The sequence below is a fragment of the Candoia aspera genome, chromosome 1, assembly GCF_035149785.1.
Source record: "Candoia aspera isolate rCanAsp1 chromosome 1, rCanAsp1.hap2, whole genome shotgun sequence".
NCBI lineage: Eukaryota > Metazoa > Chordata > Lepidosauria > Squamata > Boidae > Candoia > Candoia aspera.
Genome location: NC_086153.1, coordinates 272821442 through 272834348, shown reverse-complemented (window position 1 = coordinate 272834348; position 12907 = coordinate 272821442). Strand labels below are relative to the sequence as shown.

Sequence of the window (12907 nt, the reverse complement as noted above, 5' to 3'; positions counted from 1 at the left end):
CACTATTTGGTCAGGTGGAAACACTTCCCCCACCCGGAATGGGTGGCGGCGCACAACGTTAACGCGCCTGGCCTGACCCGGGCTTTTCACCGGGCATACCCCGACAAGCCAAAACCAAGGTTAGCAAGCCGTCCCCTGCAAAACCCCTCCCCCGCGGCCCCCCCCCCGCCTACCGTGCCCCAAGGGAAAGGGCCCCCCAAGCCCGCGACTTGGGTGGACCTCCCCCCCCCGGGACTCACTCCCCCCGCCCCGGGCCCAGTAACAAGCGTTCGCCAGCACCCTCCCCCCGGCCCGGGCCCACGGGGGAGTGGCAAGCAAGTCAACAGGGCAACCTGGGGGCAACGCCCAGGAGCACAAATAACAAAGGCGACGCACTTTAAATAAAAAAGAAGGGCCTTACCTGGAGCTGATAAGCACCCGACCAGCCACACCTCTCTCCTCGCCGAACTGAGCCAAACAAACAGGGTGTGGCTGGAGCATGTGCACGCCAGGGCGTGACCTGGGCATGCGTACTAGGACACACCCTGGGAAGGCACGTGGTAGAGGGAGGAGCAAAGGGAGGGGCGAAAACTACTCCGGCGGGAATTTCAAAAAAAAAAAAAAAAAGAGTGCCGTTTGACAGCTCCACGAAAAGAAAAAGAAAAAAAAAAAAACCAGAAAACCGGGGGGGAGCACTATTCGGACAGTGGGCAGTATGTCATGAGTGCCGTTGAGCTGAAGTCATCAGCGCAATGGCACACATGACAATAGCAAGGAAACAGGGGAAGGGGCTCAAGATAAGTAGCCATCAACCCATAACGACTAACGGTCAAGAAACAATAGCTAAACGGATCACGGAACACACCCAAGCCATCAGCGCTAATACAACGGAGATCGCCCAGCTGAAAGCAATCACCGGAGGAATAGAGAAACCGATGATGGGCGATCCCGGAATGCCAGTGGGGCCTCGCAACCCCTCACCCACCGGCAGGGCAACGTATTGGACAAAGGGGGGTGACGTGACCGCGAGTGAGGGGGCGCTGACCGGCGCGGGGTATTTAAACCCCGCACCGGCGCGCTCCTGTCACTCTCAGCTTTTTTCCCGATGCTGTACCTACGCTATGAATAAACCAGAGCCTGTTCCACCGAGTCAGTGTCTGAGCATTATTCAGGGGTAGGCAGCGCATGACACTGGGTTGCAGAATGTTACTCTGAGTACCTTGGCAGCAAGATGAAATACAAAGGTAACATGTGAGATTTAAAAGACATGGCACAAATCAGTGTCACAATTATATTAAAATTAAAGAGTTCTAAAAATTAGCTATACAGATTTTTTATCACATTTCTTTATTACTTGGGTTAGGGAATATTAGAATTAAGAGACAATTTTAGACACCATCCCTTAGCATATATTAAAAAGATGGTAATTTACATTCAAAGTTAGATCTTCCATTTAAAGGAGGATAAAGAAGCATGGTAATGCTCTATATAGATATGTAGATATATACACTTAGGTGAGTTAGTGTTGACCATTATGGGCAGATTATTCTGGTTTGCAAATAAAAATTAACAAAACAACAATATGATTCATACCATCAATTCTAAATCCCTCTTACATTTTTTCAGCTATATGCTTTCATCTGAGCCAAAGAAGAAGCTTTCATTTACCTCTGAAACAAACATGATAATTACAGGGCTGGAAGAAAGGAAGAGAAATAATTAAGAGACAAAAAGAGGGGGTGAATTGGGCATATCCCTTTTACAAAAGGGATAATATTTAACTTGAGAACAGAGAAGTGGGAATAAGATAGTATAAAACAAGATGGAGTTTTTACTTGTTTCACAGGAATGTGACCAAGCTCAGGCCTTCCTAACATACATAATCCATAAGGAGGTTGGTTTGGACTGAAGGTGATTTTAGTTGCAGCTGAAACATATTTGAGGGGGCTACATCTAAAGCAATTTCTGGTGAGCTCTCTAGTATGAAAGAATATGGATCTGACCTTGGAAATGGGGAAGGAATCATTGAAGTGTCAAGGGAAAAATTTCAGAAAAGATTACTCAATCCTTAGAAAGAGGAAGGGATGAGAAAGAAATTCAAAATAACCTCACCATGATTTTCTTTAGTATAAAATGGAGTAAGAGGAACTCTGACAGGCTTTAAAGATTGATGTCAGCCCTTCAAGGAAAGGAAGGTCATGAAACAGAAGCAGCAGAGATTCCAGGAATACTTTTTGTGTTGCAGGGTAGGTTAACAGTGTCTTGAAAGCCTGTCAGAGATTCTCTCTACTCCATCTTATACCAAACAAAATCAAAGCAGTATTGGGTTGAGTTTCATTCTCAGGACTGAGAAATGCTTTCTGAAACTTCTCCCTTAACAGTTTGCTCATCCCTTTCCTCTTCCTAAGGCCAGATCTACATTCTTTCACATAACTCTGAGCAATATTGAGTTTCTGGGTCTAGCTGCCATTTTAAGTTACTGTGTTGCTTATGGTTCTTTTATCACTGTGGGAAATTGTGGAGAATTAAAATAATAGCAATATCCAGCTGTTTGATACTATTCAATGTACTAGGAAAAAGTTAAAGAGAGACCATAGGACAGTGACAGCATCCAAGGTTGTCAGATGTTAGTATCACCCTTGATTCTACTATTGGGCACAGAATAAGTACAGAACCAAGACAAAAAAGTCATTCTTGTGAAGGAAAAGGAACTGCTTAATTAAATAATATGTTAAAAGCATTGTTAAGAACTTAGGTTTTGGAAGAAAAAGAAGAGAAGAATTCTGGGACCCATTCCCATTTTTCCTCTGTTCTTCTCTTTTATCTGAAGTCTTTGTGACCTTCCCAGAAAAGCTTCACTGCAATCCCACAGGGTATGTTGTTCTTGGTCTGGAAGAAGAAAATAAATCTGATTCCACATGAATGTTATCTAGAGCTAGAAACAAATGCTACAATTTTAAATTATCTTCACATTCTCCACTTTGAAATCAAATCTCTCATTTTATTTCTAGAACTTCCCATCCTGATTACTCATTCCTTGGAAGACCAGGTAGTCACAGTTGGAGAAAGGGTGGAGTTTGAAGCTGAAGTGTCTGAAGAAGGGGCTACTGTGAAATGGTAAGGTAAAGAATGGGGAACCTTAGCTGTTAAGGTGGAGCTAGGCAAAGGGCTTTATTTAAAAAGATAAAGATTACCTCTAAATGAGCTCAACTCTTGGTGACTTCATGGACATGCCCATGTGGTCTTCTTGGCAGTAACACAGAATCAGGTTGATGTTGCTTTCTTCTAGGATCTTATTTTGGCTTTCCAGTCAAGCCCACGACTCTGGTATTTCCTAATAGTCTCCCATCAAAGTACCCAACTAATCCCACCTGCTTAGCTTTTTGAGATCAGTCGAGGTTTTTAAAATGAGAGCAATTATGCTTTAGAATACCATGGATCAAAGCCTATGGGTGTTCACCATCTGTCTTAGTATGGCCAGAAAATGAGCTGGTGTGTTCACTGAGGCCATAAGCACAAAGATACAGTAGTTGGGGACACTCCAAGATTTCAGTAGAAAACCTATATGTGTATCTCATCCAACTTCCCTTTATTCTCCATTTTAAAGATGTATTTCTCATAACACTGTTTTCCTATAGACGGTCCAAGTGAGTAAAAGCTTCTAAGTCAGAGTAGGCAACAAGTGTACTATATATATTGCTATGAGTACTATATACGGTATTTTCTGAACAAAATGGTATTACATTTCTGCTCCTTCCAGAGGAAAGAGGGGAAGAGAAATACAATTAAAATGGACATGCATCATTATGACAACAAATGTTCAGGGCAAAAACCTTATCATGTAATTTGCTCTTACAGGCATGTTTTTTCTCTTACAAATTGTCAGTGTAGGAGATCCAGCCCAGACCAGGATTCTCGCATAAATGATATATTCATTCCAGATCTGATTCTACTCATGACTGCTATGTGTATGGGAGGAAAAATTACCCTTGAAACTAATGATAGTGTTTCCTTCATGCAAATAACAAGCAGGGGGTTGAAGGAATCTAAATGGACAGAAAAGGGAGAAATCCTTGTATGTCCCATGGCCAGAATTCTAATTTAGATGTTTCCCCACCCTCTACTAGGGTGAAATATTTTGTATTCAAGAACAAATCATAGCTTCAGTCTACATACATTCATATATCTTTCTTACTGCTATTTGAGTTCCATCAAAGTGAATTAGTTTTTCTCCCCATTCTCTTTCTCTTTAATGAAATGAATGAATGAATGAATGAATAAATAAATATGATACTATGTATATATCATAGTGAAAGTAATAGTACAGTCAGATCAGCCCAATGATACTTCGATATACACAGGGAGAAGGATGGTGTAGAGCTTACTCGGGAAGAGGCATTCAAATATCGTTTCAAAAAGGATGGTAAAAAGCACTACCTCATCATCAATGAGTCCACCAAGGAAGATAATGGGCACTACAAAGTCAAGACTAATGGTGGGGAGTCTGTTGCAGAATTGATTGTACAAGGTGAGAAATAAGTAAGACTATATCATTTCAAAACCTTTAAAATATTTGTATGGAAATCTCTGTAACAGTGATGACAAATAACCACTAGTAATAGAATAGTTTATTATGCATTATATGTTGATGTTGGCCCATCAGTTGGATGTAAGAGGTATCCTGATAACTGCCTACTTATCAAGGTATGCTAAATTCCACACATCCTAAATATCTCTTCCTATTTCACCTTTTCCAGAAGAGTTTTCTTTTACTTTCCTTTTTGTAAAAGCAGTATTTACAGTTTGGGTGCTTCCTGACCTCTGACCTGTTATGTTCTTGTTGACTTGTTCCCCAAATTCACACTCTCAGAAAAGAAGCTGGAAGTGTACCAGAGTATTGCAGATCTGTCTGTGAAGGCACGAGACCAGGCTGTGTTCAAGTGTGAGGTGTCTGATGAGAATGTGAAGGGTGTCTGGCTGAAAAATGGGAAGGAAGTGATCCCAAACAATCGGATTACAATCTCTCATATTGGCAGGTACATCATGCATTGTTCAGTGATCCTAGAACACTATGATTCTCTTAGGGTTAATATGTGGTGTGAGAAAAATGGTATAAAGTAGAAGTGTTCCCCATAAGTTGCAAGAAGAAAAAAGGGAAATGTCTATGAAAGCTGAAAATTCCCAAAGATTTTTCTTTTTTTTTAATGGATGCACCAGTAATTAACTGACATTTAAGTACCTTTGAACTTTCTAATATTCACACATTTTTTTTTCTGGTATTGTGAACATTAAATATGGTGTTTTGGATTTTCAGTATTCAAAATTAAAAATAGGAATGCTAACATTAGCATTATGTTTTAGGGTTTGTTTTGTTTTGCTTTGCTTTATACAGTATCTCATTTTTTTATTTTTCTTTGATTTTCTGTTGTTTTTTCCCCTTATTAGTTACCTTGTGTGTGTAGGGGGTATATGGTTAATTTTTAAAAATGTATGTCAGCCAAAAATTTCACTCTCCTTAACCTACAGAAATACTGGTCTGCCCACAAGTCTATATTATTTTTCTTTGAGATTTACTCTTACATGATATCTCTATTCATTTTGTGACGTCTCTCCAAGAAGAGATATCCGATAATATTAGATTACTAATTAACATTCTAGATGTACATTCAGAAAGATTGAAATCAGCAGCAGTGGTCTCACTGGATGCAGAAAAACTCTTTAATATGGTACAATGGAAATTTTTGAATAAGTGGTACTCTACTCCTGCTCAAATTATTAAAAATGGAATTACCTCTTAATCTATCAAGATGTTTCATGGAATTCCTCAAGGTTGTCCTTTATCTCCTCTAATTTTAATTTGGTATTGGAATTATTGGCCCACCTTATTCCATGTACAGATTTTTAATATAACAGTGGCCAGATATGAAAATAAATTGTTATTATGGACTGATGATATATTTTGTCTCATTGATAATTATGTATGTTCTATACCAAAATGTTTTAATATTGTGAAATAGTTTGGCAGTTTATTAAGTTATTCAGTTAATTGGAATAAGTCTCATATACTTCCTATAAGCTGTAATAATTTCCATAGAAATTTGCAAAAATTCAGATTTAATTTGTTTGAATGTAGATATCTGCAAATAATTACTCCAAGAAAACTTTGTCTATGTGAATGTGAAGAGAAAGTGAGAGAGAGCACCAGTGAATTATAGCAGTTAAGACCAAGGTTAACTCCTCCCCTAAGCATTGAAACCAGTGGGGTGATTTGGGGCCAGTCATCTGTCTCAACCCTAGAACATCTATCTACCAACCTGCAGTGGATCGCAGCCCTTAACTTTCAATGAGAGTCCCTTACCCTTGACTGGATTGAGTCAGGCTCATAATTTGATTATATGTGCTTGTATGTGCATGGGTATGAGTGATAGAATTGACATAAATAGATGGTTAAAAATCCCACTGAGTTTATGGGGAAAGATAAATGTAAAAATGAATATTATTCAACATTAATATATTCATTTTGAGGTAATACTGTACTAATAACTTTGGGTTCTTTTAGGCAAATTGATAAGATTTTAAGGAATTTTCTGTGGGAAGAACAAACCCCTTGATTTTCTTTATCTAAATTATAGTTACCATATGATGATGGAGATTTTAACTTTTCAAATTGCAGTTTTGTCATTGGGCATATATTTTTACTACAATTTCTCTAGGAAATGCAAATGACTAATACCCATATTGTTTTTCTAGAATCATATTGTGAATATCAATAGATCAATAGAATTTAAAGATATGAATGTTATTTTGATTATGTAACAAAAATTTAAAATTTATCACTAAATGAAAAATTATGAATCTATTCAGCATGGGGTTTGCGAAATTATTCTTCAATGTTGGAAAGATAGCATAACCCCAGACTCAGAACTGAATTGATAATATGTATTGGCTTTCTGTTTATGAACGAGCTCTCTATTAATGTAATGGAAAGGCTAATTAAAGTTATTCTTGGTAGTCAAGATTTAATAATGTGTTTAAAAACTTGGCTAAGTGACTTTCTTTTACATAATATATTTTATTTTGTGGTTTCTTTTTCTCCTTTTTTTGTTTGTTTTTGTATTTTTTTATTTTTCTTCCCTCTTTCTTTGTATATTAAAGCAATACAAAATTTAAAAACTGATTTGCCAGGTGTTAGGCATTCACTTGGATTATAGTTCTTATGTTTTGTACTGAAAACAGCTGATGCTATAAGAAATGCTGTCATGCATCTAATGTATAAATGTGGGTCTCAATCCAATCCATTGCAATCTGCAGAGGAACCCATGGGGTCCATTACAACTTCATCCCCTACAGGGTGATCTCTTGGCATTTTGGTATGTTTCCCTTTCCGCTTGGTCAACTAATGAACTTCTAGGTTTATCTGTGTAGAAGGAAGGGTATGTGTAGTAGAAGCATATTCAAGCAGTTCCATACCCTATAATGCCCCAGTACAGCATACTGATGTGGCAAGAAGGAAATAGGGCTTTGTTTTCTGTATAAAGAGACCTCCTACCATAGATACCACATAAAAAGTAATGTTGAAATTATTGTAATGGGCATGATACACAGAAGTCATGCCTTTGGGGCTTAGTGATTATAATACAGAAAATAAATCTATACAGCTTCTGATTATATTCTAATATATATGCAGCTTAAAACAATCATTGTTCATCTACCTGTGGGGTAGAATTTATACTGGACAAAGATTAGACTCAAACAAAAATATCTGTTTTTCAGAATCCATAAGCTAACCATTGATGATGTGACCCCAGAAGATGAAGCTGATTATTCTTTTGTGCCTCAAGGATTTGCATACAATCTCTCAGCCCATCTGCGTTTTTTGGGTAAGTTTCCTGGAATCTCCTTTCTAACACCAGGTAGGAATGTACAGCAGGGCTTATCTGTCTGTCTGTCTGTTTTTGAACATACATTTCATAGCTAAACATTAGATCCTGTAGCTGAATGTAGTTTATTTCATTACCTTACAGCTACAACATCACAATTATTTCTCAGTGATGCACAAGCATAAAAGCAAATAGAGTAGTAGGAGCTAATATCAATAAAACTGGCACTTTTCAATACTCAAGTTATGTCATATATAATATTTATAATCATATTTTATTATGTTTTGTAAAGTGGATTAGTTTTCAGTCAAGAATCTTTTTGAATTCTGCAGACTGAACAAAGAGAAGAGAGTATGGGGACAAAGAGAAGTTCATTGAGGATTTTTTTTTTAAGTAGTCTTTATTAAATTATTTACACAAATAATACAGACAGACAATAACATATCAATGATAAACATAAAATACAAAAACAAGAGAAAAGAAAAAAGGAAAAAAGAAGGAAGAAGGAAGAAGAAGAAAAAGAAAAAGAAAAAAGTTTAAAAGAAAAGAAATGGATTTCCAACTCCCTAAGTAGTACAATTTTATACCTTAACTAAATAATTTCTTTTCACAATTCGCTAATTTGGTTTCAATAATTCTACAGTTCTATTAAGATTATATGAGTCAAATACATAATATTTACATCTTGTATTATATTTATATATTTTACACATTCATATTAATTTTTGGGTCGATTCTACATAGTTGAAAAAAGGGGTCCAATCATTTTGAAAATCTTCCACGTTTTTATCATTTAACTGGTCCGTAAGTTTTGCCATCTGCTCCAGATCCAGGGATTTAAATGTCCATTCTTCCATTGAGGGAGTTAGTTCTTCCTTCCACTTTGACGCATATGTAATTCTAGCTGCAGTAATCAAATATCGTAAAAGTTTTCCATGTTTATGTTCCAAATCCTTATCCATGATGCCCAATAAATAGAGTTTCGGTGTTCTATCAATTTCTTTAGTCAACATTTTGCAAATTATATTGTGTATAGATGTCCAAAATTTTTTCGCCTTTTTACATATGATAAAATGTCCCTGTTTCTTTTTTACACTTCCAGCAGACATTTGAAGTATTCTGAAACATTTGGGATATTTTGTCCAGAGTGATGTACCACATATACATCATTTTATAAAAATTTTCTTTTAAATTGTAATTTAAAGTAAATTTCAGCCCTTTGGTCCACATTCTTTCCCAAACATCATAGTCAATATTGTATCCAAAATTTCTCTCCCATTTAATCATACATTGTTTGATTCGTACATTTGCCATTCTTATTTGTAATAACATTTTATATATTTTGGAAATCATATAATCATTGTTGGCATAAACTAAGTTATCCCACCAGGTTAGATCTTTTGTAAATTTGTAACTTTGGGCATCAGTTTTAAATTGTTCCTTTAGTTGAAAATATAAAAACCATTGGCATGGATGTCCTTCATTTTCCAATTCTTCTCTTCTCTTCATTTTATATGTAGCCCCTTCAAATTTTATTAGATCCAAATATCTTAGCCACTTACAGATTCCTGTTTTTTCTCTCCTACTATATGCTTCTTGTGGGGAGATCCATAATGGTAGAGTGGGTGTTAAAATAGATTTATATTTTTCCCAAATTTTAAGAAGGGACTTTCTAATACAATGGTTGTTAAATGCTTTATTTACTTTCAATTTGTTGTACCATGCCAACCAATTTTCAGGTCATGGCCTTCTAAATTTAATAATCTATGATTTTGTAAAGTATTCCACTCTTTTACCCATAGTAATCCACATGCTTCATAATATAACTTAAAATCTGGAAGACCCCAGCCTCCTCGTTCTTAAGTATATTTTGTATTGTATAAGTAGAAATAGATATTGTATATTGTATACTGTAATATATAAACAAATAGTGTATTAGGATTAATAGTTAAGATAAGCTAAAAAATTAAGAAGGATTCTTACAAAAATAAAATGAATACAAGAAGACAGAACAGGAGAGGCTCAGAAGCGGGGGAAGGCGAATGGTTGAAAGCCATGTTTGAAGACTTTACACAGAAAACAATTCAAAACATCACTCAAAATTTAACTCAATTATTGGAAGAAAAAATTGATGGCTTTGAGAAAAGATTAGACCACAAGTTAGAGACAATGGACAAAATAATAAAAGCAGATATCCAAGAAGTGAGAGAAAGAGTGGAGAAATTAGAATGGGAAAAGGAGACTGAATTAGACCATTTAACTGTGTTAGAGTTAAAAGAAAAAGAATACTGTGTTAGGCTTAGAGGAGTACCAGAAAAAAAAGAGCCAGAAATTAGAGAAATCGTGATTCAAATGCTTGCCAATTTAATTGACTGGGATGAAGAAAAATTAGAAGAAAATATAGAAAAAATAGATAGAGTTAACTCGAAATATGCAAAGGTTCATAGGAAACCAAGAGACATAATAATTGAATTTGCAAGAAAGAGGACAAGAGAATTGATAATACAGGCCTCTTATGGCAAAAAAAATAATATTGAAGGAGAGGAAATCATGATGCTGAAGGACATACCACTGAAAATACTTAAAAAGAGAAGAGAATACTTTTTTCTCACTGATGTCTTAAAAAAGAAATAAAATTCCCTTTAGATGGCAAGTTCTGGAGGGAGTCAGTGTTATGTTTAAACAACAAAGATACAAACTGAACACTATCTTAAAAGCGCAGGAATTTCTAAAAAATACAAGAAAGATCTGGAAACAGACATAGAGGGAAGTGACAGATCTAAAAGTAGAGAAAGTAAAGGGAAGTGTCTAAATTCTGAAGATCCCAGTGCAGAGGAATTAGCTTCTAGTTCTAAAGAGTTCACAATACTCTTCTCAAATGAATGAATTAAAATGCCTCTCCTGGAATATAAATGGAGTTAATTCCCCAGTTAAAAGGAAAAAAGTTTTTCATTATTTATATAAATTGAAACAAGACATTATATGTCTCCAAGAAACGCATATTGCTAAAAAAGATGATAAATATTTGATAAATAAGAAATTAGGAAATGAATTTATAGCAGCAAGTGAAAAAAAAAATGGAATCTCAATATATGTAAAGTCTCATTTAAACTCTAAATTGATAAGTGCTGACAAAAATGGAAGATATATAATAATAGAAGTGGAACTGCAAAGCTCTAAAGTACTAGTGGTTGAAGTATATGCCCTGAATGATAATCAGAAAAAATTCTATCAAAATCTACTCAATGTACTTTCTGAAATATCCTATAATAATTGGATCATGATGGGAGATTGGAATGGGGTTACTTTACCTACCATTGATAGAAAGTCTGAACAACAAATTAAAAATAATCAAGGAAAACTACCTCAATCTTTTTTTGACATGATGGAAAATTTGGCTATTGTAGATGCCTGGAGACACAAAAATGGCATGGCCAGAGACTATACTTTTTACTCAGATAGATTCAAATCGTTCTCCAGGATTGATATGATATGACTATCCAAAAATCTGGCAAATAAAATCTCTGATGTAACAACCCTCCCCAGATCCTTCTCAGATCATAACCTGATTCAATTGAGTATAAAACTCCACCCAAAAAATTATAGGTGGGGATTAAATGAAACCTTGTTGAGAAATAAAGAATTTGTAGAAGATTGTAAAAAGAAACTAAAAGATTTTTTTGAATGGAATCTAAATAAAGAAGTAAGTATTGGCACTGTGTGGGATACTAGTAAGGCTTACATGAGAGGGTACTTTATGTATCAAAATAGATGTTTGAAAAGGAAAGCACAACAAAAAACTCAAATAATCTTAGATCAAATTAAGTTAAAAGAAAAAGAGCTTCAATTAAAGCCATCTGATGAGGAAATAAATCGCCAAATAAAAATTTTGCAACAACAATTAAAAATACTTACAACAGATGAAATTGAAAGGAAACTGAGATATATTAAACAAAGAAACTTTGAATATGCTAATAAAGCGGGTAAATGGTTGGCATATAAATTAAGAAAAGATAAGGGGAAAAAAACCATTACCAAAATTTGAGAAAATGGGGAAGAATTAGTTGATGATGAAAAAATTAAGAAGGCATTTCACAACTTTTTTACAAATTTATACAAGAAACAAGAAATATCAATTGACAAAATTGAAAACTATTTGCTAAAACACAACTTAAAGAAACTAACTAAAGATCAAAAAGCAACAATTAACAACCCCATTACAACACAGGAAATTACAGATGCTATTAGAAAACTGAAAACAGGTAAAGCCCCAGGACCAGATGGTTTTTCCACAGGATACTATAAACATTTCCAAGATCAAATATTACTACCATTTAAAGACCTATTGAACATGATTGTATTAGGAAATCCAATACCTAAATCTTGGTCTGAGGCGAATATCATATTAATTCCGAAAGAGAAACAGGATCCAACACTATGTAGAACTTATAGGCCAATTTCCTTGTTGAATAATGATTACAAAATATTTACTTTAATTTTAACTGAAAGACTAAAAATCATATTACAAGAAATAATTGATCACGATCAAAGTGGATTCCTACCCCAAAGATACATAAAAGATAACATACTATCATAAATATAATAGAGTATGCCCAAATTCATAATGAAAAACAGATTATGCTACTCTTCTTAGATGCAGAAAAAGCCTTTGACAACTTAAATTGGAATTTTATGCTTAAAACTTTGGAATTTATGGATTTTGGCAATACATTTATAAAGGCAGTTAAAGCAATCTATACATTTCAAAAAGCCAAAATTGTGATAAACGAAGATATAACACAAGAATGCATAATAGAAAAAGGTACCAGGCAGGGCTGTCCATTTTCCCCTTTACTATTCATATTGGTTTTGGAAGTTTTAACAGAAAATATTAGAAAGGAAAATCAGATTGAGGGAATAAAGGTAAAACAAGAAAGATATAAATTAAGAGCGTTTGTGGATGATTTAATCATTACCCTACAAAATCTGTTAACATCTCTTGATTACTTACTAAAAATGCTACAAGAATATGGAGAATTAGCTGGTTT

At 35.1% G+C, this 12907-nt stretch overlaps 1 protein-coding gene across 1 annotated transcript in view; it reads left to right on the top strand.

Annotated features, from left to right (window-relative positions):
* Positions 1-12907, top strand: part of MYBPC3 (myosin binding protein C3) — a 107793-nt gene that overhangs the window by 62897 nt on the left and 31989 nt on the right. Inside the window, exons 16-19 of the mRNA XM_063318209.1 lie at positions 2991-3096; positions 4341-4507; positions 4850-5015; positions 7753-7859. Coding sequence (XP_063174279.1) covers positions 2991-3096; positions 4341-4507; positions 4850-5015; positions 7753-7859 — 546 coding nt within the window. The remainder of the gene's footprint in view (positions 1-2990; positions 3097-4340; positions 4508-4849; positions 5016-7752; positions 7860-12907) is intronic.